At 38.5% G+C, this 27756-nt stretch overlaps 1 protein-coding gene across 2 annotated transcripts; it reads right to left on the bottom strand.

Moving 5' to 3' along the window:
- Window positions 1–2635: 2635 nt before the first annotated feature.
- LOC122661357 (kelch repeat-containing protein At3g27220-like) lies at window positions 2636–27756 on the bottom strand. 2 transcript variants are annotated; one of them, XM_043856725.1, is made up of 7 exons: window positions 27531–27756; window positions 27078–27266; window positions 16985–17214; window positions 9180–9350; window positions 5818–5923; window positions 3697–3903; window positions 2636–2845 (listed from the first exon to the last, which is right to left on the bottom strand). In XM_043856725.1, the coding sequence occupies exons 1-7, from the start codon at window positions 27720–27722 to the stop codon at window positions 2681–2683; spliced, it is 1260 nt and encodes a 419-aa protein (XP_043712660.1). In that variant the 5' UTR covers window positions 27723–27756; the 3' UTR covers window positions 2636–2680. The 2 variants fall into 2 exon arrangements, with proteins under 2 accessions (XP_043712660.1, XP_043712659.1); XM_043856724.1 differs by having other exon boundaries at window positions 27522–27755.

Raw genomic sequence — 27756 nt, forward strand, 5'->3', positions numbered from 1 at the left:
TCTCCCTCTCTTTCAAAAATGCACTCCTCAATCGTAATTGAGAATAATAAGTTGTGATGGGTAGAGGGGGGACCTAGCTCTCCTTATATAGTAATCCCTATAGGGTCTGACTCATCACAGTCCCAATAAGAATCTATCTGGCCCACACTAAGCCAGTCCACATTAGACTTCTAATATAACTTAATGACCCCACTTTATTAGACCAAAACCCTAATTAGCCTGGTTTAGGGATTTAATTATGTCCATATAGAGTTTTATTAGAACTAAAATTCTAACAAATTTTCCTTACAGGGAAAATTGGTGAGAGATATATCTATATACTAGCATTGTGTAATAGAATCTTCATGCTAGCATTTTATTGATCGTCGGATTCCCTTCTCTGCATCTAAGCTATCCAACCTTATTGCAATCTATTCTCTTCACTACTTTTAAACACACTCTCTCCTTGCTAACTGCTGCAACCCACCGTCGTTCCTCGCCCTTTCTCTCTCCCCTCTCCTCCCCTCCCCCTTACTTTGTTGTTGCAAGATCAGCAACTGTCCGCCAATGCTATCAACAGCATCACGATGCCTGCTCTGTAGCTTCATCATAGACCTCAAGAAAATTCTCTTCTTTCTTGGAACTTTCATTCCTTAAGCAAAATGTTTAAATATCCAAGGGAGGGAAAGCAAGGGCTCTGCATCCTTTGCATAGAGACTTGTTATTTGCTTGGCCTCATAATTTTTTGCATTAAGAGTACATTTTTTCTCTCTGTTTTGCTGATAATTTAAAGTGAATATTAGTTTGTACAATTAGAGGTTTGAAGTTGCATGATCCTCTTCCAGCTTTTATTAGGTTTCTTACGGTGTCGAGTTGTTTCATAGGTGTTGGGTTTGATTGGTTTTTTCATTTGGTCTGCTAAAAACCACTATATCATATCTGAATGATGGTCTTATCTTATAAGAATTATGGTTAATATTTCTAAATGGATCTCAGATTTACATCTTGTCCATATATCTTCTCACCATACTGATCATCGATCTTCCCCATTAGCCTTAGCTGAATACCATGAGCTTCTCCCTAATGGGATCTACATTTGTTACATGTGATGAAGTTTTAACTTTGAAACATTTGAAGCAGGTTGGGCTTTGGTAATTGCTTATAAATAAATATTTTGTAGCTATTTTTCATAGATTTTTAACACACAGGGAACGCTCAAGAATCAAAAGCAAGATATTTGAGAACCATAGTGGTAGAAGTTTGAACTAACGGTCAAAATTTGGTGGATTAGATTGCTCAGGATATGGGTAGTTGGCCATCATAACGTTTTACATTCTTTACTAGATATCAAATTGTAATGAAGCTGTTTACAAATGTTTGTGTTATTGCAAATCGGGCTAGGGTAAAAAAGCATAGTATTTGTATTACAAACGATTTGTCTTCTTTCCTCTATTAGTTTAAGTTTTTTTATTTTTTATATAACAAAAATGGATAAAGAACTCTATTCGAGAGTGTGGCCTATGTTAACACTCCCATGAGTCTATCTCTCTCCTCTCCATATGACTAAGTACAAACAGGAATATCCTGATCTGTAAAATTGGATTACATGCTACTAGTGTGTACATCAATTTTCTTTTCTAAGTATTTATATGAAGGGATAAAATTCTCTGCACTAGAACCATAGGGCACGGCCAGATACATGGTATATGGATGAATGTCGGCTCACCCCCTGTCTCACCCCATGTGTTTGGGTGCAATCTGCTCGGTCCCAGTATTTCCGGACAGAGAACGTACACCCTTACATTAGTTTTGAAAATTATAGAACTAACAAACGTGGTTATTCTTCAAGGATTCTTTTGTCCACTTGCTTGGTCATTTCGTGGAAATTAATATGAGAGGACAGCTACGTCAACCTGTCTGCAAGTGGGAAACAGGAAAATATGTTAAATGTCATATCGGATCTATTTTGGTCCGTTTGAGCTTTGATGCCTAGATTCTGCAATACAGGTTGAGGGAGAAGTGGGACCTCGTAAGCTACGTTTAGGCTGTTTGGTCACGGGAATGAAAGAACACTGATTTTCCATCCTCACATGAACGAGAATCCACCCTTGAAATATTGCTCTGGTCAATTCACTTCAAGTCTTCATTCTTCAACTGTATTCTTTAATTTTCAGTTGTGGATAAATCCAAATTAGTACTCCGTACAGAGTTAAACAAAAGCAAGTTTATACTCGCTGACTTTTGCCAACACTTCTCAGATTAAGAATAACGGTTGGTTCAGTTATTTTATCGAACACCAGGTGTGCATCTTTGATTCCCCCAAAGTAACATCTAATTGGTCTTCTATTACAGACTTAGTCTCGAGATATTGATTCCCTAAGATTCATCACATATTAGCTTTGTTAGGTTATACATAAATTTGCATGTCAACGAACATGGGAGCTAGCAGAAATGTGTGTGTGTGGTGGTGGGGGGATTTCTGTATAATCACTACGCTGCAGGCAGTGAAATGAGAATAAAAAAATAGGGAAGGTGAGATTCTTCTATAACCCCCCATATGCTACAATCAGTCAAGCTCAAGCACTCACTTGACTAGCCCACCCCCCACCCCCCCCCCCCCCAAAAAAAAAAGAAAAAAGAAAGAAATAGAAGAGAATAAACCAACCTCTAGTTACAATCAGAATTGTTGACTAAGAAAAAATCACAAGTGCAATTTGGTTCTAAACATTTCTTTGACAACTTTCCTCGGCTGGGGATCATCTGGTCCTCTGTCTCGCTGTCCAGATGTGAAGTATAACCAACCATCCCAGAAACCCACCAGAGTGGTTTTCACACGATAAGGCATCTTCCCATAAACTGACCATTTCTGCCATTGGGAACAAAGCATAAACGTCAAATGTACTCAAGTTAAAATTTACATCAACAATGGCCAGAGTGCAATAAAACAGGCAAAATCAAGGGAAATTTAATCCAATAGTAATAGAGGCAATCACACACACACACACACACAAAAATATATGATGCAGCTTCTTGGACGATGTGGTGTACAAATCATGGGGAATAGTATAGATCAATGCTAACAGCAATCTAGACATCAGAAGCATTTTATCCGCCAAATTTTACAAATTGAAACCAGTGAACAGTTCAAAAAGGATTTACTACATTTTTTTTTCCTATGAGAAAGGAAGCTATTATATTGAATAACTTTTACCCACTTGGGTTGCCAACTGAAACAGAGGAATCTCTTATTATACATGACCTATCAAGTGGAGACTCCAGAGATGTACCAATTATTTAGAATCACCCATACCATACACTCCATACCATTAAAAAAATAATAATAATAAATAAATAAAAAGAACAGCAGTTGGGTTATAGGGTGTCCCTTTCTTGTTTATAGCAAACAAAAATAGGAATTAAAAGAAAGTTCACCCTCAGTTAGAATTCGAATAGTAATTTGAAATAGTGCTTAACAGCAAGAATTAAAGAAAGAAATCGATGTGAGAGCAAAGGAGGGACTAGCAAGTGATCAGATTATGGCATAATTACAAAAAGCTTAATTGATGTAGTTTGTTGACAAACCACACACATCAATGGGTTTTACATACAACATTTATTAGAGCACACCCCAATTCTACTACCATGGGGAGATCTGTCTTCAACTAAATGCTTACCTATATTCATTAATGCAAGTGAATGATAGGAAAAGGGCCATACCATTGTATCTAAATTGAACCGGAGAACCTCTCCAACAAGGATAATTCTTTTTGTCACAGGGTTCTTTTCTGTTGTGCCTCCCACAATCAAAATAGAATTGTTCACAAGAATCCACGCAAACTCTATATGGGAGTTGGGCTTTGGCATTGGAGGCAATGTTTTCCACTTCATTTCATCATCCAGCATATAAACATCAGTGAATACAACCTGGAACAGACCAAATTAATTGTATTATTTTCTTAAAATCAAATAAAAAGGGGAAGCTAACAACCTAATCCCTACAAAAAAAATAAGTGAACAGACTTCTCGTCCAAATATGCATCCTCAACACACTATTGCAATGCATTATGAAAAAGAGCACGACTGACACCACTTCACAAATAATACAGGGAATACTACTTCCACATATGACACTAGGCAAGTATGTCGTTTTTCCAAGAAATATTAAACGGCTAAGAACAAAACGGAACCAAAATACCAAACAATGATATGACCAACAATAGGATGTTTTTTCTATCGATCACTGTTGAACACAATTTCAGTTAATCATTGTAGCAATGATTCATCGTAAGAACAGGGATAACAACACATCTGGCTTTTCAAATACTTCAATTTTATTTTCTCTAAGAAATAACAGACAAGTGCATTAAGCAACCGACTCAAATTGTTTGGGGCCAGCTTTGAAAATCCTTAGGCATCAACCCTCTTGGTCTAAAGCAACAGAATGCTAACAAACACAATGAAAATATTAAAAGGGATGTAAGCATTATGAATCCATTCTATGAAGAACCATATGAAACTTATTGCAGCAATATGGAAATTTTTTTCATGAGGCCCAAATAATCCCTAATACCCCAAAACAAAATCACATTACAAAAGGACATGCACCAAGTCCACAAATAGACACCAGAAAACCAATGAAAAACTATAATCCTCATACAGTAGCACCTTTACCCTCTCCAGTCTTCTTTTTTTTTTTTTTTCTTGAATTCAATGTTTTCCTAATCCAACTCCAGAACCCTACAAATTCTGAACCTATGATCCTAATTTTCTCTCATTTCTTTTTCTTTTTTTTTTTTTTTTTTTTTTTGGGTAGAATCACTTCTTTCTCTTCTGAGCTACAAATAAAACCTACATACATAACGCTTGAGCTAGAAAGCAACTTAATTTTCTTCTTCTTTATCCCTTATAGTGGCTTGCAATTGAGACAAGAAAACGATGACAAGATCATCAAGGACTTTACTGAAGGACTGATGAAGTCAGGGTCAATGAAACCTTAATTAGCTGGGACCCAATCAAGCAATCCAATTAATGCAGTGCTAATCTCAAACCAGCGAAGTCCAGTGGGAGATCGGCTTGCGACAGGATCGCAGGTATAGGGACAACTCAGATATGCATGAAAATCTGGTTGAATGGTCTATTAGCCAAGGAGAACAAGCCTGTAAATCTTATGTCGATCTAATAGTCAGATTTGAAGATATGGAGCAGTCTCAAAAAAATAGAATGTAGCCAAAATAGAAACTCAGATTTAGAAACCAATAGAAAACAACAACTAGAATCCAAGGAATAGCTAGTCAAACTCAAAACTCAGCTTAAGACACTAAACTCGTATGGTAACAGGGCAGGGTAGAGATGCTTATACAAAATTCTCAAAATCTGACTCCTACAAGTAGAACATCCGTAATTCTAATACAACTCAATCCACTACTTATTTGACCAGTAATAGACTAAATAGAGCATAATTATACTTCTAAACTATATATGAAAATTAAAAACTTGAAAATCCTAAAGAAACTACAGCCAAACAACTAATTTTACTTTACTCCTAATGTCACAAGGAGAAGACTTTAAATTCAGGTACCCCCACGACTAAACTATTGGGCTTTATAATTGAGCCCATTACATCCAGTGGCATTAAAAACAAAGGCCGATAACCATCTAATACCAAAACAGGTATAAGCTTATTGTAACTGGATTATGTATCATAGACCATAAATCCAATTGATAACAATGCTCCAAGATGAGATTGGCCCTATTTCTAATTATAAAGCAATTGGCTTTCAATGTTAACCAAATCCATATTCTATTATTTGATTACAATAAAGGAATCATCTCAAATACCTCATTCCTTCGAGAGCATTTGAAAATAGGTGATCCAGGTTTGGCCATAAAATCACCCTCTTGACCACCAATAACCATCAGCCGGTCATCAACCACAATACAAGCCCTGCCAGAATATAAATTCAAGAATCAGAGATATAACCTAAGATTACATGATGCAAGCTTTATGGTTCTTTCCTCCCACACACCCCCCCCCTCTTCCCATGAGTAGCCCTAATCATAATGTATATGAAACCATAGGCATAGTGAGCAAATAATAATGAAATCCATGCAATTAGAACTTCCTAGGAAGAAAAGATAATAATCAGCAAACTTGTAACTGTTAGGAAACACAAGGGGGTATGAAATTGTTGACTGGAAGATTCGTTGTGGTTTTTCTCAAGGGAATATGGAAGATGCATTACCCCCATAGAGAAACCTCACCACTCGCAAAAGATTATACTCGTACTTCATAAATTGTGAAGTGCAAATTTCAAAAGTTTCCATTCAAGAAATAAAACTTGCACAAAAATAAAAATAAAATATAAAATCTTTGTATGCAATTGCTTGGACAGAAGAATGGCAGCACTGTATTACATTATCAAATGTTGTATTCATACGAAGTGGCAAGCAAATGACATGAATCAAACCAAAACTAAATAAACAAAAAACAGAAATAGTTTCTTTTCCATATGCAATTGAAATGTAAATTTCACTATGCAAATACAACAATTATCCTAATTTAAGTACTGTCAGAAATTCTACTCAAACTCCCATCAAAACATGGCAAAATACTCATGGATCATGTTCAGTCATTAGGAGTTAGCATTTGTTCTCTACTAACTTTCCTGATAAGATTATGAGCGCCATCATAGATACTATAAGTAGATGTACATAGAACAATAAAATAAATCCGTTTTACATATTAGCATGTTTTCTCTCTCAAGGATTGGGCCCCACTTTAGTCTCCTTCCCACCCCACCCCAGCCCACACACCCCCCCCCCCCAAAAAAAAAAAAAAAACCCAGAAAAGAAGTCTTCAAAAGTTCCAAGCATGCCGTTGACATTTTTCCAAAACGTAAGAGCAAAATATAGACCAATGTTGAGCACAGAAATTGTTTCAGATTTCCATTGAAACTGGGGAAATGAAGCACAAATATTTCTCATTCTTTTGTGTCTGAGTTGGGCTGGGGGGGAGGAGGGTGCAGAAATAGTACAATGTTTCTACCGAAATCATCAAAATATTTCAGCAGCAAGAGTGAAGTTTAGCTCGAAATGCATCGAAATAGATGAAATTGGGAATTTTGACCTAAGACCTATTCAAAGCCCATATTTATCAAAACAATTTAAGGAAAAAAGGGCAAGATAACATTTTCCATATGATTTGAGTATTCTACAACATTAAGAACATGATTGCTTCAATTTTACCATCGTAATAACGAAAATAAGAGAGAGAGAGAGAGACATAACTATGATCTATATGGGATATAATATTATAAACTGAGTTATAAACTATTCTCTTTTTACATAAAACCACTTAATTCACTTCTTTTGAATTTTGATCACTTATTTCTTATTTGAATAAATAAATAAAATTATTTCTTTGGAATGGCATGCATTGCATATAGACGTGTATTTCTTTGGAATGACTTACCTTGCATCATGGTGTGTGAATGCATCTTATATTCGTGCAAAATAGCCAATATTGGTCAAAACCTCAAGGACATACTAAGCCTTCAAAGCTGTAAAACCATTTTGGATGGGTTTATTGTAATCACTTATTATAAATGAGTATTTTTGCTCAGATAAGCATCATGTAAAGTATCGTTAAAATTTGTAGATTTCCGCCCAAGATGCTGCTGATTACAGGGAAATATTTCACCTTCTCCAAGGGTTTAAGTCATCGTCCTTGAGGAAATTTGGAACCTTGTCTAGTGTATTGTGTTAATTCAGCAAGAAAGGAAAGGTTGAAACTGTAACCCCCCCCCCCCCCCAAATAAAATGATGAATATCTTCACAACCAGAAGAAAACTGAACATTAGTAGGAATTGTAGAGTATTTTCACAAGAAGGAAACATGTTTAGCATTTTAATGCAGGAAAGGATCCAAAAAAAACCTTAAACAGCCAGCAGGTAATGGGGCTAAAAAGAGGGAAATAACGGAAAACAAGGGAGAGAATCAGATGGATATTGATGGATTGATATGACCCAAATCTTAGGTTCGCAATTTGATGAAAACAAAAGCGAAAAATAATATATGAAATTTCTGATTAAAATAAGAAATAATATTGCAGGTAGTTGAAAAATCGATAGAAAATAAAGGAGAAGGAAATAGGGCATCACTACATAATGAATGAGAGGGAAAAAAAGGTAGGACAGAAAAGGAGGAAGAGATAGAGCATTGTAGGGGAGAGAAAAGATGTTAACTAACCTGAAAATTAGTAATTTGGGTCTGAAAAGTGAAAACTAGTAGGCAATAAAGGGAAGAGAAGAGGAAGTAGTTATCGAAGGGAGAAAAGGTAGGGAAATAAAAGAATAACGAGAGAGAGAGAGAGAGAGAGAATTCAGCCACAAGCCCATCTATTGCTACCAACCAGCAGCAAACCAAATCAAAACTTATTCATTAATCAACCACTAAAAATTGTAGGGCTGTAAGCCAATCTTTGTAAAAAAATAAAATAAAAATAAAGACTCTGGCCTCTAACAACAATACTTGGACTCTTTCACTTCAAAAAAAAACTTAATTCCCAAGGTAACCAACATATGGACCCCTTTTCAGTATAAAAGAAACCCTACTTAAATATCCCCCCTGACCCTCAAATAAACCACACAATTAATAAAAGTAAATTACAATTATGCCCATTGATAACATAAACCAACCCTATATTTTGTGGAGCAAATCCTAGCCATTCAATATGGATCTTAGGATGCTCCTGCAACACATTTCAACAGGCCCCTAAGCCTATCTTTTAGATCAAGAAAAGGAAGGGGTGAGGGAAAGGATTAGCAAGGTTATACCTTTGGGACAATAACCAGAGGATATTCTTGCAAATTAATATATAAACTTAGAACAACATAAGCATTAGGTGATCTAAAACTCACAACTGCATTATATACAATCACCTTCCAGTAGCTGAAATGATGATGAGATAGATTTGCACAAGGAAGCCGAAGAAAACAATTGTAGATTCATTTATGATCAAAATACTTATTTGATAGAAAAGCTGGCAACTAGGAAACTTGTTCGTTGCTTAACCCAATACTATACAGTTGCAGGGTGTAATTTAATTCCATGCATAATGCATTGAATAGTATAGAAATCCTTTTCTTTTTTCACTTTCTGAAAAAATACTACTTGCACATTTAGAAAATATGGTAAATAACCTGTGAGGCCCCCCGCGAGGAATGGGTATTTCATTCTGCCATTCTTTCTCTAATGCTTTGCCATCTTTAACTGCAATGCTCCAATGGTCTACTGCAGGTTCATGACGATCCTCCTTGCTGCCACCCATTGCGTGAAGTCTGCCCTTCCAAAGCTGAGTTGCTGGAGCATACCTGAAAATTGTCATGTTCAAACCATTCATTTATTTATGATCAATCATATTCTTCAGGATTCATCAAATGTCATAATCAATCAGTCACTGATGGATTTAGCATGCCATAAAAAGGTGCATCCAACTCTCTCTTTCATCTAACTCTCTCTTTCATAAAAAATTGTCGAATTCTACAGAATAAAAAGAACTTGAACCTAAAAGAAGAATATCAAACTCTTGATAATCAGAAGAGTCACTCATAAATTTCACATGTACAACCATGAGGAAAATGTGGAAGTACCTAAGCAAATATTTTTTTTTCATGGTGGTCAAATAAAAACTGGAAACAAGGTCCAAAGTGATGACAAGGCCGCAGTGTAGAAAAGTCAAGAATAATGCATGCCTGGTTTAAACTTGAGCTACGTTTTAGTAATGGTTTGGGTTGGGCTCTAGTTTTTGGGTTTTATTCTTGCAATGAGCTGAAATATAAATTTCAAAAGTGGGGGTTCTAAAAAGTGCACGGGATTAATATTTTATTTTGGTGGTACTGGTTCCCATGTTGGTTAGGAATTTACATTATATTTTATTCCTAGACTAGTCATGGGTCATAAGTTGTTAGTCTACGAGTTACTTTACGAAATCTAGATTCTAGATTCCTTAGCTATCTAAGAATCCTAGTTAGGACAATCTAGATATTGTATTTTTTAAGTTTTTGATCTGATCTAGAAGATTTCTTTGTTTTTTTTTTCTTTCTATAAATAGGCATTGTAACCGCCACCCCCCTTATGATAGAGTTAATTAATGGATTGATTTGAGATAGTCGGCTGGTAGGATTGCCAGGTGGCTGATCTGGTATTGCTCAATCTACTATATCGATTTAAACATTCAGATCTGATTGTTCCCAATTTTCAGTATAATAACATATTATATTCTCTCTCTCCCCTAAACCGTATTCAACTGCATCAATTCTCCCCGGCTTGAAAATTTTTGACCTCCAACTTAACTAATCTCGTATGCCTAACCTTTACCCATATTATAGGCTCATTAAAGTGGCGCATTACACAGAAAACTCATTGGACTAAAGGCCTAACACATATATAACCCAACCCAAGGCTAATTTCTAATAAAATAAGCTTATTTAGATGATTCAACTGCATCAATTCTCCCCGGCTTGAAAAAATTTGACCTCGAATTTTGCAGTGACAAGGGGGGAAACAACATGTGAGTAGCGGCTTTGACCATTCCCAAACAAAACTCTGGAGATGTAGTGATGTTAGGAATAAAGTCTTCACCCCTGGAAGTTTTCTCTTCAAAGTAGTGAGGTGGAATTACAAACTCAATAAATTTTCTAATGGTAAGAATAGCACCCGGGTTGGTGACAGTTTCATGCAGAGCGTACTTGAAATCTTCCTTAATCACAACCTCATTTGGTACTACTGCTTTTAATTGTCTTCATCAACCTCTGTGTTGAATTGTGTAATTGTATGCCGCAGGGACATACTAGGATTTTCCCACTGAGATTTTCCCCTCCTAGCTGACTCTAATTGTTCTATTAATTAGAGTCGGTTATAAGAGCATAATTGTAATTTTTCCTGTTTTATTTGGTTATAAATAAAGGTCTTGGCTGGTCACTTAATCATCCAAGCATTACAGTCCTATATTTGCTGTTAACATGGTACTAGAGCTAACAATTTTGAAATAAGTTTACAGCCCTTGATTTCCCCTTCTTCCTCTTTCTCCCAAAATTTCACCATTTGAACCTAAACAGTCCACCTCCTACCGCCACCTTCTTCACCTTCCTCACAGTCTTTCTTCCCTCTCTCAATTCTCCCTCACCTAGAAGGGCAGCACTAATGATGTGATTCTTATGGATATAGTTGCTTCCCTCCATCTTTACTTTTTTTAAAGAATGATATGGTGATTTGAAGATCGACAGTTGCTGCCCAGATTTTGCGATTGATTCTTCCTTATTTTTTGGAGATCGATTTCTTCCTTCATATTGAAGATCGAGTCTCCCCTTATCGGAGACCAAGTTCTGCAGTTATTGGAGAACATCTGTCACAGTTTGAAGTTTGAAGATCAGATCTGATCTCTGCGATTTCACAATTTTTGGGTTTTCTTCCAAAACCGTGCAGGGTCGATTTCAGCCATCTCTATTCAGATTAGGCTGATTTTTGGACGAGCTACTTGACTACCCCAGAGAAGAACTCGATCCAAATTCCAGGAAGTTCTGATCTCTAGTTTGAAAGATCTCTGAAATCTCCTGTTTTGACCTAATTTCGAGATTTGGGGCTTTCTATTTGGTTCATCAGAAGTTGATTATTTTTGGAGTACATCTCAATCCATCCAAGACTCAATCCAGTTTTGAACCTGCTCTGACGGCTATTTTTGGTGATATCTGAAATCACCCTTTTTTGGTCGATTTTCTCTCAGATTTGGTCCTTTGGTTGATTCTGCCCTATTTATCCCATCATTATGTCAGCCTATACTACTGCGTCTTCCGGATCGGACGGACAGGGTCATAATGAGTACCTCCCTTTTGCTACTACTTCCATCAAATTAGATGGGACCAACTACTTGATATGGTCTCGATCATCCTCTTTGACCATTGCTGGCCGTGGCCTTAAAGGGCATCTTACTGGTGATATTGTGAAGCCCTTTGATGAAGGTCCTCCTTAGGAATGTTGGATCTCTCATGATTCTCTGGTGATGTCCTTCTTGCTTAACTCCATACAACCTAATATTGCCAAAGGTTATTTATTTACTATTGGACACTGCTACCCAGATCTGGACAGCTGCGAAGGCTACTTATATACTCAGGTAGGGAATGATGCCCAGGTGTATGAGCTACGTAAGAAGGTTCATGACACCAAACAGAAGGAGATGTCTATTTCTCAATACTATGCCGAGCTCCACAGTTTATAATAAGAGCTTGATCATTATGCTGATAATCAGCCCACCAGTGCTATTGACATAGCTGCATACTGCAAACATGAAGACAAGATTCGGGTCTACGATTTTTTGGCTGGTCTGAACATTGAGTACGATCAGATTCGTGTCCAGGTCCTTAGCAGAGATCCCTTCCCTACTCTGGAGCAATCTTATGCTTTGGTCCATACTGAGGACAGCCGCTGTTCAACCATACTTCATCCTTCTCAATACAGATCGATCAGCCTTACAAACTGTCTCCCGTCCTACTCCTACCTCTGATGGGCTCCCACGCACTGGAGACGGCTCTTAGGAGATTGTCAAGTGTGAATATTGCAGCAAGCCATGGCACACTAAGGCTAATTATTGGAAGCTTCATGCTAAACCTGCTGATTTTGAGGCCTATAGTGCTCATGGTCGTGGTGGCAGTGGTTGAGGTCGATCCAATAATTAGGCCAACCACACTGAGACAGTTTCAACTCCCACTCTTACAGGCACTCATCTTTCCCAGGATGAACTTCAAGCTTTCTGTCGAATTCTAAAGGCTTCTCCTGCTACCACTGCATCATCATTTGCACCTGCCTCTGCACCTTCAAGTTTCCACTTTGCTCGTTCAGGTATTCATTTTGGTGGTCATTGTGCATCGGTAGTCTCCAGTCCCTGGATCATTGACTCCAGTGCCACTAATCACATGACTAGGTCTTCCAGTCTTTTTCACCAGTACTCCTCCTCCTCAGGGAAAGACAGTCTGAATAGCCGATGGTTCTCTTTCTTCTATATCTGGAAAGGGTTCTATTTGCTACTCTCCATGTCTTACTTTATCTTCTGTTTTGCATATACCTAATTTCACTACTAATCATCTTTCCATTAGTAATCTTACTAGAGATTTAAATTGCAAAGTTACCTTCTGTCCATCCCATTGTGTCTTTCAAGATACGGTGACAGGGATGAAGATTGGATGTGGTAAGGTGCATGGTGGTCTCTAACTCTCTATTTGCTTGAAGGCGATTCTCCTTCCACTGCTGCCATAGTTGTCAAAGCGGCAAGGCAATCCAAGGCGGTAGAGGGGTGCCTAAGCACTTAGGCGACAAGACATCTGCCTAGGTGTTGGCTAGGTCACTAAGGCGCCCAAGTGTTATTTTTTATTTCCCCTCTTTTCTAACATTATTTAGTATGTTACAACGTATAACATAGTTGTCACAGCGTCTAGGCGACCCAAGGCGTTGGAGAGGATCCAAAATCAAGGTGACCAAGGCGACGCCTTGACAACTATGATATTGTATACCTTATATCATAAAAAATCAACAAAAAGCCACATTAAGCCATCAAAAATCAACATAAAGCCACATCATGCCATAAAAAAACCACATTAAGTCACATTAAGTCATAAAAAATCAATATTAAGCCACATCAAGTCATCAAAAATCAACATAAAATTAGAAGACAGCAGAATTAAAGAAACAAGCTATTGGAAGTTTGAAACAATCAAAACATACAGTTGGTTTATACTGTTCTTGGAATTGGTCATTGTCATGGTATACTTAGTCTCACATTCGGTTATATTCTTTTTAGATAATATGATCTTATCTATAAGTAATTAAACTGCTTTCAATTTAGAGAAATGTTCTTGTTCTCTAAGAAGTTTGACTGGTTAAATGATTTTATTTTTACATGAGACTTTTTGTATTTGGTAGACCACAAAACCAGCTTTAAAACAAATCCAAGATTGCTTAAATCTGATTTATATTGAATGAATTATGTTCTGGTCAAACCTTTTTTGGTGTACGGGAATACTGTCAAAATCGCACTAAATGAAAATATTTTTTTAGAAATCAAAACAAATGACTATTTTACCGCACTTTTGGTTTTTAGCAATGTTCTACCATATTAAGATTTATGGAATTTTTAGAATTGAGAAAAACCCCAGCATTAGAAAATTGAAATTTTCACCTACCTTCAAAAATCCAATTTTTGTTCTTGAACTGGGGGGTTGACTTTTTATCATTTTGGAATTTTATTTTTAACTATTTTTATTGGATTCAAATAGGGGGTTTATTTGCTTATTTATGAATAATATCTTACGCAACTGAAATAAAATAACAACAACAACAAACTCAGCCTTAGCCCAACTTACTGGAATCGGCTACATGGATCCAAACAAAACAAAATAGGGAAAACAAAGTTCTAACCAAAAAGGGAAAGGAAAGATGGGAGAAGAGGGATGGACAAAGAGATAAAAAATGTAAAGGGAAAAAAGACAAATGAAAGATAGAGGAAAGAGGCACAACCCAGCATGTTAGGAGATTCTCAGCTAAATGGGGTCTGCGACATGGATCCTACCCTCCAATAGGCTCTGTCCGAGGTCATACTTGGTACAAGACCTAGACTATGCATGTTCTTCCTCACCACTTCTCCTATGGTCATTTTAGGTCTTGCCCCTAGCTCTTTTAGTTCCATCAATCGGAATCATATCACTCCTCCTTACTGGGGGCGTCCCTAGGCCTCCGTTAAATATGACCATACCACCTTAAACGACTCTCTCGGAGCTTGTTATTTATCGAGGCAACTCCCAAGTCCGCTCTTATATATTCATTCCGTACTTTATCCTTGTTTTTCCACACATCCATCTTAACATCCTCATCTCTGCTGCACAAAGCTTATCAATATGACACTTTTTAACTGCCCAACATTTTTCCCCATACATCATGGTCGGTCAAACAACAGTCCTATAGAACTTTCCTTTAAGCTTTGAAGGAATACGTCAATCACACAGCACTACGGACACGCCTCTCCACTTCATCCATCCCACTTTAATTCTCTGTGAAACATCATCCTCTATGTCACCTTCTTAATTTTGATTGACCCTAGATATCTAAAATAGTCACTTTATTGTATCTCTCTTTTCTCAATTCGCACCATATCAGTATCCATCGTAGTGTGACTAAAATAACACAGCATATACTACTAATCTTAAATCCTCTTGTTTCCAAGGTTGACCTCTAAAGCTCCAACTTAGAGTTAATCTCCTCTTTTGTCTCGTCCACCAAAACGATATCATCGGCGAAGAGCATGCACCATGGAACCTCATCTTGAAAACAAGAGTTCAATAAATAAGGGACAAGGCGTTTAATACCCTAAGACGGCAACCGCCCAGACACCACAAAATCCGCCTGGACGCCTAGGCGACTCCTTGACAACTATAACTGCTGCATTACCTTCTCAATCTCATCAGCTCAACTCAGCTTCCTCTGACGTCCATCAGTAGAATTGTCGATTGGGGCATCCTCCTCTTGGCACTTTATCCCACTCTGGAATCAACTACCAGAGCACCCATTAAATAAGGCTTTAAAACTTCTGCTTTGATAGCAACTGTCATGAACAAGTTCTTTCCAGGTTCAAAACTACCGGTGTGGAGCCCTAGCCAACGCTTTACCAATGCCAGCCTAACACCACCCAAGCCATCATAGCATTCACCTAAACATGTCTTCACAAAAAATGATGGGACACGACTTGCCCACAGGCCATACGCAATGTTGAAGCTTGCTCGACCTAACCCACACTATCACATCATTGCATCCCCACCAAGACATTCACCCAACGACTAGGGTCACTCGAAAAGCCAAGCCCGACAACCTAGAAGTTGCTTCCATCCGACCTAACATAAACACTCACCCAACACTATGGATTCCTTTGTCATCGGAGCCCATCACTAGTTCCACACCGCCATAAGGCAAGCCATGCTACACCAGCTCAAGACTCCAACCATGCTTGCACCCAAGGTGTCATTACCACCCCTCAAACGGCTATGGGGAACCCCTTTCACAACACCCAAAGCATACCGAAGGTTTGCCAGACCTGCAGCAAACTCGTCCACTTCAAGCCACCACTATCACACAATGCATGCTAGTAGCTAGCGCCAATATATACGCATCCCAGACACGCTGAACCCAAGCTACGTCCAGGACAAGTACACCCACACTACATGACACAGGATAACCCACTCACTGAAACCTATTGTTGCTTCGGGCGCATACTAGGTACAAGTAGCATCGACAAATTGGAGCCTCTACCCTCGATAGTGCATCATGCTAGCACCTCCTGCTAACATGGTCCCTGCAAGAACAGCAACCTACCTGGGAAAAACTCATGGCCCATTCCGACTAACAAGTGCTCACCCATGGAATACATGTGCTATTGATGCATGACAGCATGAGTGGCTAGGCCAACCTGCACACAGTGCCTTACTTGTGGAAAGCCATGATGCCATATTGAGGCAACGACACCAAGGAGGGAGAGGCACACACCCTTCCTCAAGGTGGCCCTTAAACTTTTGTTCCTTTGGAGACATTAAACCCCTCGAAAAATCATATTGTCGTATTTCAGATTGTCATGACTCTTTGATTTCCCAAAATGCCACTACACTTTCTCCACAATGCCAACATGACAAGGTACATTGACATGCCCCGTCCTAAGAACAAAGACCATCATCGGGCGCATGAGCCATGCACGCATGCCCCCGCAAGTATTACAGACATGCCAATGGTTAGGCCCCGACGTCACACCCATCCTCTTTCAGTTTTGATTACTGCCTCTAAAGCTAAAAAATCAAACAAGTGATGTGTGAAATAAACATATTCAGAACGAGTATGAGTGGGGAAACCATGGTTGACAAATGCTCCTGACAGAAAGAACCATTCTTTTACGTTACCACTTCATTATGGGACATACCTAGGGACGGGTAATGGGGGCATGTCCCGCCATTGTTTCGTCTCTGTGTCCAGCACAAAAGTACGGGATGTGGGTCCTCTGCACTGTGGACCATATTGCCCTGACACCACATAAATGTATCTCCCATCTGTCACCATTCCTAAATGTGAATGTGCCATTTCTTTTGGCATATCAAACTTTCCACCCCAAGTATTATCCGTAAAGTTGTAGATATCAACATGTGAATGCACCTGCCAAATAAAAACATAAACAAAAAAGAGAGAACAGTAAGGCCAACTGTGTAGTGTCCAACAGTTACTGTGAGGAGAGAATAGATTTTGAAGTATATACAATGCCTTCAATGTCCAGTCATTCCCTAGCTATTCCTCTATCCACAATTATCTTAATAAATTTTTAAAATGAACACAAGTATTAGGAAAATATATGATATTTAAATGCTGAAGATAATCATTCAATCAAAAGCATTGTAACTCTCACTCTTTAACTGAAAGAACCCATAATATTAGACAAAAGGCAGATTTCCATTATCACTTAACAGAATTCCATAGAAAGTGTTTTGATCACCAGTAGGAAAGAGAAGCAACCAAACAAGCGGGAAAACACATTCATACTCCCTGTTTTATTTAGCAAATACTGTCTTTAAAAATTATTAATTCACAATCTACAGAAACTTCTCTAAAAAGACTTGTAAATGAATTGTTTCTTAATTAAGTAACCATATATGTTCAAAATACATCAGTTCTATGAATTTTTCTGAACAGGCTCATCAAGATCATTCTCTGACACTCCACAACAGCATGCAACTGTTGAGAGAACCAATCTCCAATCTATGTTCAGCCAATGATATCTAAACCAGAATCAAACGTTCAGACTGTAAAATTAGCAAGGTACTACTTTGCACATATATTATTCTATCACCGGTCCACGAGCTCAGTGGTGCTAAATATCATCAGCTTGTCCCATAAACAAGAAAACATAGAACGAGGAAGACCTTAGTGAGTGTCTCAACCAACTGCTTACCAGACACATGAAACATGATTAAGGCCTTTGGTATGAAGAAGTTAGCTTTGTATTTATTTCCTAGTAAGAGTTATTGAGTGTTGTAAAGGCTTGAAGTTGTATTCATGGCTTGAATTTGTAATGGCTTGAATTTATATGAAGAACGACTTGAAGAAAGCTTGTGTATGTGTATTGGTATCAGAGCCAGACGTGTATTACCATAAGTTATCAAAAATAATAGTGGAATGAGACATAAATCATCATTTTCAGTTTAAAATACAGCAGCAATACTTACATCAATTTTAAAAATTCTCCCTATTTTTCTAAATTTTCTGTGATTTTTTAAAATAATTTTAAATTTTCAGAAATTAAAATAATTATTTTTCAGACAAAAAAAAAGGACTCTATGAAGCCGTAGATCAGCCAACGGTGTCCAAAATATATAAAAATGACCTCCAAACACTAAGTACTAACCCTATTTTTTTTCAAAATATTGATGCAAGAAATCATCTTTTATCCAGAAAATTTTAAAACAGAAAAAAAAATCCAACTCCGTGAAGTCATAGATCAGGCTACAATGTTTAACATATAAAAAATTGAATGATCCTAATTTTTTGGGAAAAAAAAAATTTGTTTTGGGGAAAAGTGAGTTACCTAGAACTTTGGATTTTGCACAAATCTTCTCTTCCACTATGTTCCTCTACTGCCCAAGCACTAGTTCCAAGCTTGTATGGGAAAGATTTGGCCAAAATAGCAAGAAAATAGGAGTTTTCGAGCTTTGAAGTCGAAACCAAACAAAAGTGACAATATAGGTCGAAATTTCGACCCATCTTGTCGAAAGTCGAAACCAAGAATTTAAAAGACAGGGTTTGTAATGTTTCGGCTGAAACTTCGGTGAAATGAAAAATAGTACAGAAATTTTGGCAAAATGCCGAATTTCGACAAACATATGGTATTATCAATATCACACTGGGTTCCATTTCGGTTGCTGTAGTAACCAGGGAAAAAAAATACCGGCGAAACCTTGCACTATGCTTACCCTTGTTGTCTATATAGTTGTAGAGGTACCCAAAGGTCGACTTGTGGGTTTATCTGTGACAATGCTAACTGTGGGTGCTCTGTTCCCCAGCTTGAGTAACAAACTTCTTGGAGAGCATCTGCAAATTTTCCTTTGCCTGAATAGCCGTCTGATAGACTTGAAGGTCATATACATCATGGACATTTATTTGCTTCATGATTTCAGGATTTAACCCTATCTTGAACCGTGAAATCAACTGAATGTCGTCCTCATCAATCCCTGTGCATGAGAACGATGCGTCCAACTGCTCCATGTACTCTGCCACATTTAAGTTATCTTGTTGTAGAGTGTTGATCTGACATATAGTCGTGTTCTTATTGTACGAGGTAAATACTTGTTCTTCAAATTTTTCTTAATCTCTTCCCAAATTCCAAATAGCAGGAGTTGTACGTCGAATTTGCAACATCTGCTCCTATGTCCACCACCACTCCTTGGCAAGTCCAGCCAACTTGGCTTGGGCTAGCTTCAATTTCCTGGGATTTGTCTAATCAAACCAATCAAAACCATCCAAGCTAGAAAGCCACTTGTAGAATACTTGAGAATCCAATTTATCCACTGTACTCTTTCAACTCAAGCTTAAGTTTCTGGATATCATCAGTACATCGGTTACACAACCTAGCTTCAGGTACGGTGCATAAGATATCCTCAAGGGTAGGCTGCCATTGTAGGTACCCTGTATGGTCCTCCCCCTCCCCCCCCAAAAAAAAAGAAGAAGCTCCCATGGCATTATTTGCAGTAAAATGAGTCGGTAATTCCTCATCCATCCAGGGATTTTCAGGTATAGGGAAATAGGAAAACTCACCCCTATGTTGTTTCAAGGCAGCCATGTCAGCAGATAGTTGCCTAAGCAGTTCAGCCAACTAATTGAACAGTTTCCCAAAGGCTGGCTTCGTTAGAGTTCCTAAGCTCACTGCTCCCAATTCAAGGAGAATCTAAATCACCTACGGATCGGGTCTAGAAAGTTCAGTAGAGAACCAGAGTCACAATGAACTGCAAAGTAACTTTTTTCCCTTCATACTGTGTTTTTCAGGACTTGGTGACAGTGGCAACGAATGGCAGTGGTAAAATGAGTGGTGGTCTCTACCTTCTTAACAGTAGTTCCTCCTCTGAAGTTTCTCCTGAAGCACATCACACTGATTCCACCTCTGCACTGTCTGAGATATACCAGTGATGCAGGCATTTGGGACATCCTTCACTAAGAACATTAGCCAGAGTTTTTCCCACTTAGTTTAAATGGTGTAATTCAAACACTTTATCTTGTGATACTTGTATCATTGCCTAGCAAACTAGGAGTGTTTATCCTACTTCAGATAATAAAAGTTTAGTTCTGTTTGCTTTGATTCACTCTGATACGGGGGCCCTGCCCGTTGTATTTCTGTTACTGGGTATCGATGGTTTGTTACATTTATCGACTGCCTAGGCTTACTTGGATATTTTTGTTGAGGCTTAAGAGTGAAGTATTTCAATGTTTTCAACTCCATCATTTGGTTCAGACAATATATGATGCCAGGATAAAGATTCTCCAAACTGATAATGGGAAAGAGTATGATGATGGTGCGTTTCAGTCCTATCTTGCTGGCCATGGGATTATCCATCAGACAAGTTGTGTGTATACCCCTGTGCAGAATGGAGTTGACTAACGCAAGAATGGGAATTTATTGGAAGTAGCCAGATCACTTATGTTTGAGATGCATGTACTAGCTCAGTATTGGAGTGAAGCAGTCCTTACAGCAGCATAACTTATCAACAGAATGCCATCTAGAGTATTGGAGTCTAGCTGCCCTATTGAGATGCTTACTAGATCATCCTCCTTTGTTCTCCCCCCCCCCCCCCCACCCAAGTTTTTGGTTGTGTGTGTTTTGCTCACAACCATCAACTTCAAGGGAAATCCATGGGGTCTTCAGAGCATTTTTATTGGGTATTCTGCCACACAGAAGGGTTACAAGTTACCACCCACCATCCCGTCGTGTGCTGGTAAACATGGATGTTGTCTTTTGTGAAACTAAAGCTTATTACCCAGTGATTACACATCTTCAAGGTGAGTCTGCAGCTTTACGAGAAGATGTGCCTTTGGTGGGTTCTCTTGATAGTAGCCCATTATTCCAGAAGACGAAGAGTTCAGTTGAGAAGGGGATGACAGACACGGTTGGAACGGACTCTTCGGTTTAGGGGGAGCCAATACCTCTCCGAGTATTTTCTCGGTCTCGTTCTAGGCACCAAGTTGATAGTAATGATGATACCACTGCTCCATCTATGCAAGTTGACACCACCGCTATCACTATGCCTAGCCAATCGTCTTCTCATGATCCAAGATCCAACACTTAGTCAGGTAATCTCCTTCCTCTTAGTGATAGTACTCCTTCTCTTGACCCTACTCTAAAGTTACCCATTGTTACTTGCAAGGGACATAGAACTTGTACTCAGCATCCCATTTCCCATGTTATGTTATATAATTCTTTATCTCCTTCCAATTTTGCTTTTTTGTCTTCTTTGTCCTCTGTTTCTATCCCTCAGAACTGGCAAGAAGCTTTATCAATTTCTCAATGGAAAAAGGCAACGAACAAGAAAGGAGGGCTCTTGAAAAAAATGACACATGGGATTTGGTAACTCTTCCACCCCATAAGAGACCAGTTGGATGCAAATGGGTATTTACAGTCAAACAAAAGGCTGATGGCACTATGGACAAATACAAAGCTAGGTTGGTGGCCAAGGGATTTACCCAAACTTATGGGATCGACTATCAGGAGACCTTTGCCCCAGTTGCAAAAATGAACACCATCAGAGTTATCATCTCTCGTGCAATTAACCTAGAATGGGAGCTACAACTGTATGTTATGAAAGCCTTTCTCCATGGTGAGCTTGAGGAGATATATATGGATATTCCTCCTGGTTACTCTAGCAATGCAACTCAAGGAAAGGTCTGCAAGCTGAAAAGTGCATTATATGGGCTGAAGCAATCTCCCAGGGCCTAGTTTAGTCAGTTTCATAGGGCTATAGTGTCAGTGGGATACAAGCAAAGCATTGCTGATCACACTCTATTTATCAGGCGTGTAGGTGATAACATCACTATTCTCATAGTGTATGTAGACGACATTATGGTCACAGGAAGTGATCCGGCTGAAATACATACCTGGGCAAGCAATTTGAGATCAAGGATCTGAGCAAGCTACGATACTTCCTTGGCATTGAAGTGGCTCGATCTACCAGGGGTGTAGTTCTTTCTCAAAGAAAATACATTTTGGACCTTCTTTCAGAAACAGAGATGTTGGGGTGCAAGCCTATTGATAATCCTCTTAAGGCCAATGCTTACCTCAAAAGCAAGGATGGTGAACCACTTGATAGGGGCAGATATCAGAGGTTGGTTGGTCGTCCCAGTTATCTCTCCCATACTCGCCCAGATATTGCATATGTAGTCAATTTGGTTAGTCAGTATATGCATGATCCCCTATTCCTCTCATATAAAGGTTGTACATATTTTACGATACTTGAAATCAGCTCTAGGAAAGGGTATCCTTTTTTTGCCTCATAGTCACATGCGTGTGGAGGCACTCACTGATCCTAACTGGGCTGGCTCACCAGATGATCGGCGCTCCACATCAGGGTACTGCACTTTTGTTGGTGGCAATCTTGTCACTTGGCAGAGCAAGAAGCAAGCAGTGGTTGTAACAGCAAGTGTTGAAGTCGAATCCAGGGCAATGGCACATGGGATTTGTGAGTTACTTTGGCTTCAGGGTCTTCTCCAAGATTTGAGAGTTCGTGTTCCAATGCCAATGATGTTGTACTGCGACAATAAATCTACTAGCAGTATTGCCCATAATCTACTTCAACATGATCGGACGAAACATGTAAAAATTGATAGACATTTTATCAAGGAGAAGCTAGAGCAGGGTCTTATTTGTATTCCTTTTGTGAAGACAAATGATAAGTTAACAGATGTTTTCACTAAAAGTTTTAGTAGTAAGATTTTTCATCCTATTTTATGCATGTTGGGCATGTGTGATATTCATGCACCAACTTGAGGGCGAGTGTTGTAATATGGGTATAAGGGTATTTATGTCAATAGTGTTTCTATTTTGTTGCCCTAGGGGCATTACTATACTTGTAATGTACCCTCTATCACTTTATTATAAATAAAGGTGGCTAGTAGACCTTCTTTTAGAAACAAAGATGTTGGGGTGCAAGCCCGTTGACACTTCTCTTGAGGCTAATGCTCACCTCAAAAGCAAGGATGGTGAACCAGTTAATAGGGGCAGATATCAGAGGTTGGTTGGTCATCCCATTTATCTCTCCCATACTCGCTCGGATATTGCTTATGCAGTCAGTTTGGTTAGTCAATATATGCACGATCCCCTATTCCTCCCATATAGAGGCTATATATCATATTTTACGATACTTGAAATCAGCTCTAGGAAAGGGTATCCTTTTTTCGCCTCATAGTCACATGTGTGTGGAGGTATTCACTAATGTTGACTGGGCTGGCTCACATGATGATTGGTGCTCCACATCAGGGTACTGCACTTTTATTGGTGGCAATCTTGTCACCTGGTAGAGCAAGAAGCAAGCGGTGGTTGCAAGAGCAAGTGTTGAAGCTGAATTCAGGGCAATGGCACATGGGATTTGTGAGTTACCTAAGCTTCAGGGTCTTCTCCAAGATTTGGGTGTTCGTGTTCCAATGCCGATGATACTGTACTGCGACAGTAAATCTGCTATCAGTATTGCCCATAATCTACTTCAACATAACCGGACGAAACATGTAGAGATTGATAGACATTTTATCAAGGAGAAGCTGGAACAGGGTCTTATTTGTATTCCTTTTGTGAAGACAGATGATCAGTTAGCAAATGTTTTCACTAAAGGTCTTAGTAGTAAGGTTTTTCATCCTATTTTATGCATGTTGGGCATGTGTGATATTCATACACCAACTTGAGGGGGAGTATTGTAATATGGGTATTAGGCTATTTATGTCATTAGGGTTTCTATTTTGTTGCCCTAGGGGCATTACCATACTTGTAATGTACCCTCTATCACTTTATTATAAACAAAGGTGGCTAGTGCCTAAGAGACAAGTCAGTTTTCTCCCAATTCTCAACAGTAAAAAAAAAAAAAACAGATTTCAGGAGAACTGAAATATCAGAAGATCAGGGGCTTAAATATAGTCAAAAGTCTGGTTGAGTCCTCTTTTGGAAGGAGAATATGACATCAAAATTTTAGACCAATCTAATGGTCTGATCCCGACATACCAAGAATTCCTATTTGATGTAGGAAACTTCCAAGCCAGTAAATCGTTGGGAAATTTTAGCAGCTTTCAGAATAACAAGAATAAGGCTTTGATGCAGTTAAGATTGTCCAATTGGGCCAATCGGGCCTCAGAAGACTTTATTTTGGCCAGTGGCAGGGTTCTATGGACCTTGGGGCTTGGGCTTCTTATTTTTGAGGTCTTAATCATGTACACGGGATTAAGATTGTGGGGTCCATTAGTTGTTAGTATATTTTTATTTTAAAATTGTTTTAGACAGCTGTCATTAGAAGAGGGACACAATTCGAAGACTTCTAAAAGAGCTTGCAGTTTTAGATTCCAAGATTTCTGGAATCTTATCACTTCAGATTGTGTAGTAGTTTGTAACAACTTATTTTTATTGTAACAGTGGGACAGGGTCAGGACACTGTAAATGGGTTAGTTAATTCTTTACTAATTAAGTTGTCAAGATAGATTTGGACGACTCCAAGTCAGCCAACGACTAGAGGACTTTTCCTTTTGGTTAATTTCTTTTGTTATTTGAGTCAAGTAGGGACCCCCAATAGCAGTCCATGATTGGAGAGTTCAAGGCAGTTTGAAATTATGGTTATTTTTTGGCTGTTAAGATTTATAAATACATGTAATGGGTAACAGCCACATATGATTAGATTTAATGGTGAATGGAGTTAGATTAGTTAGTTAATGAGTTGAGATTGTTGTCTCTTCTCACCCCTCTCTTTACTCCCCCCCCCCCCACAATTTGGGACTTCCAACTTCTCTCTCTTCTCTTTCTCTTTCCCACCACTAACAGATCCTTATTTTGATGTGCATTTGGCTTAGATCAATTAAACAGCATCAAAGAAATCTGGAACCAAAACTTGAAAACAAATCAGAACAGAGTACAAGAAACCAGGATTTTAGATGAAACCAAATATCAGATTTGAGCATAACTCTGATCGAGTGTAACTTATGGACTGATGATTGATTCTGAAAAGTCAGATCGAACTCCAATGGCTAGATTATGAGAATTGAAATTTGACTTTGTAATATCGATCAGAAACTGCTCAACAGATGAGATCAGAATTCAGCATGTAAATTCACAACCGGAATTATTTAGCAAATCCAATTTGATAAATAAAGCATGCGCAGGAACAAAAAAGGAAAGTTTTGAAACTAACCTTGTTTGATGGGGGAAAAGATGGAAAAGGAATAAGAAGAAAAAGGGGATATGACCTTGGAATCACCACAAAACAGAAGGCAGCAAGCCAAACTTTCATTAACGCATTACGTGGGGGAGATTATGCCTCTTATAATGTATATATAACTGAAACCGACTCTAAAAATAAAACAAAAACTAACAAGGAATATCCCATGTGTGAACAGCAATAGGCTTGATCAGACATGACTATACCTCCAATAAAGGAAAACCTAAAACCAAAGAAAAGGGAACTCCTTACATGCAAAGGCAAAGTTGGAAGTCTCCTATCTTGAACATGCAAACTAATTACATAAGAAAACAGAAGAAAATAAAGGAAATAATGACTCTTAAGTAACTCCCACGATCTAAGTAAACCAGTGGTTTAGCTAAATTAGAAATTGGTTCAGAACATGAATCGTAAGCCAGAAATAAAATCTGGTTCTCATCCAATCACAGGTAATTCTCCTCTTCTTTCCTCTGACTGAGATCTGCATCACATTTGGGAGTCCAAAATCTAAGTACACCCTTGACGAGTGGAGCTCTCGTTAGCAACCTGGTGACCTACCTCTAACAGATTGTTAGTTGTATTAGCCCCTCGTGATTCATTGGATAAGTGTGATGTAAGTAGCGGGGCTAGAATTTGGAGGACCTTATAACGTGCACAAACCACCATGGCTAATCCTCAGTTGAAGTCAACCAACCAAGCAATAACTTAAGCCAACACTCCATCTTCCAAGATGCCATGATGTTAGTGAGTCCCTCTTAGACAGCAAACTAATCCTAAGCCAAGAGATGAGAGCTTATCCCTGGAAGAATCAACCTCACAAATTGGTCCTAAATAGATCCCATTAGGACATAAAACTCGATCTAATCACCCCCACCCCCCAAAAAGAACAGTTTCTTATACCTGCATCCCATACAATCAACTGATCAAGTCGCAAAAACCTCTATGAATGTACTTATCAAAGGGGAAAATTCTCTGGATAATACAGATACATAGAATTATCCGGCCCTGTCTTTTGTGGAGGAGTAGTTTCACAACAGTCCATGTATTCATCTGACTTCGCTTTTCCAATGCAGAATACATTAGAGATACTCTTAAATTGAAATCGAGCTGTTCTTATATGCAATATATTGCTGTAGACTAGACAGAATCCATACACCCATTACTCTGCTAAGTTCTGCATAGAAGCATCTTAAATTGCTATAAGTTCTGACTGATCTTTATTACTTTTTTATCATCACAATAATTAACCTTGACAGCTCAGCAGCACTTCAAATCAACTATATCAGAAGTGGCAAAGGGTTCCCAACAATTGTAAGCCAATAATGTAAATCAGAAAACTGATAATCGAGTAAATGGAAGCTTTGAGCAAATATTGCCTATCACAGTACATGTGAAGAGTAAGCATTACTTCAAGTCGGCAATTAGCGACAAAGACACTCAAACATAGTGCATAAGTTCTGAACTGGTAGAAACTATACATTATAAAAACAAAAGCACTTCAGGCAACAATAAGGCTGTAGTCACAAACTATGCAATAAAACTGTAATGATCTTTAAGAATGTGAAATATTCTTACATAGTCAATGGTACCGTATCCGGCAAACACATAAAGAAGGTTTTTGATCTGAATTGCTGCCCCATCTAAACGAGGTACAGGTGCCGGTGCCATCTTTTCCCATTTTAGCTCAGGTCCAGGTAAATCCGCAAAAGTTCCCGACAAGATTCTTGGATCATGCGTTGCATTCTTGCTCTTAACAGATTTTGTCTACCAAAAAAAAACACAAGATTGAAAATCAATTCGTGATCAATGAACAGCAACACACCAACATCATCCTAGTTTATAACCCCTGCAGATGTACAAGTCCTAAATAAGAGCCTCTGGGAAAGAATTGACCTCCATTTTCAGCCTAACGCTCCCAAATCAAACCCGAATTTAATAATCCTCAAACAAACAGAAAAAAAATAACTAAAAATCCATGTTTCATAGTACGAAAAAGCAATGTCATTGGATCTCACTCACCTTTTTTACGTTGGGGACGACTACAGTCTCAGATTTCTCGAGTACCCAATTGGAGGCAATGGACGAATAAGCAGAAGAGAGAGAAGAAGATGAAGCCCAGAAGAAATCTGCGATTAGAGCAGCTCCAAGAAACCCTGCGAAGGACAAGAGAAAGACCAGTTTCGTCGATGCATGCTTTCCACTGTTCCTCGCCATTTTCATTTTACAGGGGAAACTCGTTAAGAAATTGGTGTGC

The sequence above is a fragment of the Telopea speciosissima genome, chromosome 5 (assembly GCF_018873765.1).
Source record: "Telopea speciosissima isolate NSW1024214 ecotype Mountain lineage chromosome 5, Tspe_v1, whole genome shotgun sequence".
Lineage (NCBI taxonomy): Eukaryota > Viridiplantae > Streptophyta > Magnoliopsida > Proteales > Proteaceae > Telopea > Telopea speciosissima.

Bases quoted from the DNA above. Each gene is read 5' to 3' on its own strand.
- LOC122661357 (XM_043856724.1), bottom strand. From the start codon at position 27,722: ATGAAAATGGCGAGGAACAGTGGAAAGCATGCATCGACGAAACTGGTC. The intron at 27,267-27,521 runs GTGAGTGAGATC...TTTTTTTGGTAG, and splicing joins TCGTCCCCAACGTAAAAAAG to ACAAAATCTGTTAAGAGCAA. The intron at 2,846-3,696 runs GTATGGCCCTTT...TCCCAATGGCAG, and splicing joins GGTTCAATTTAGATACAATG to AAATGGTCAGTTTATGGGAA.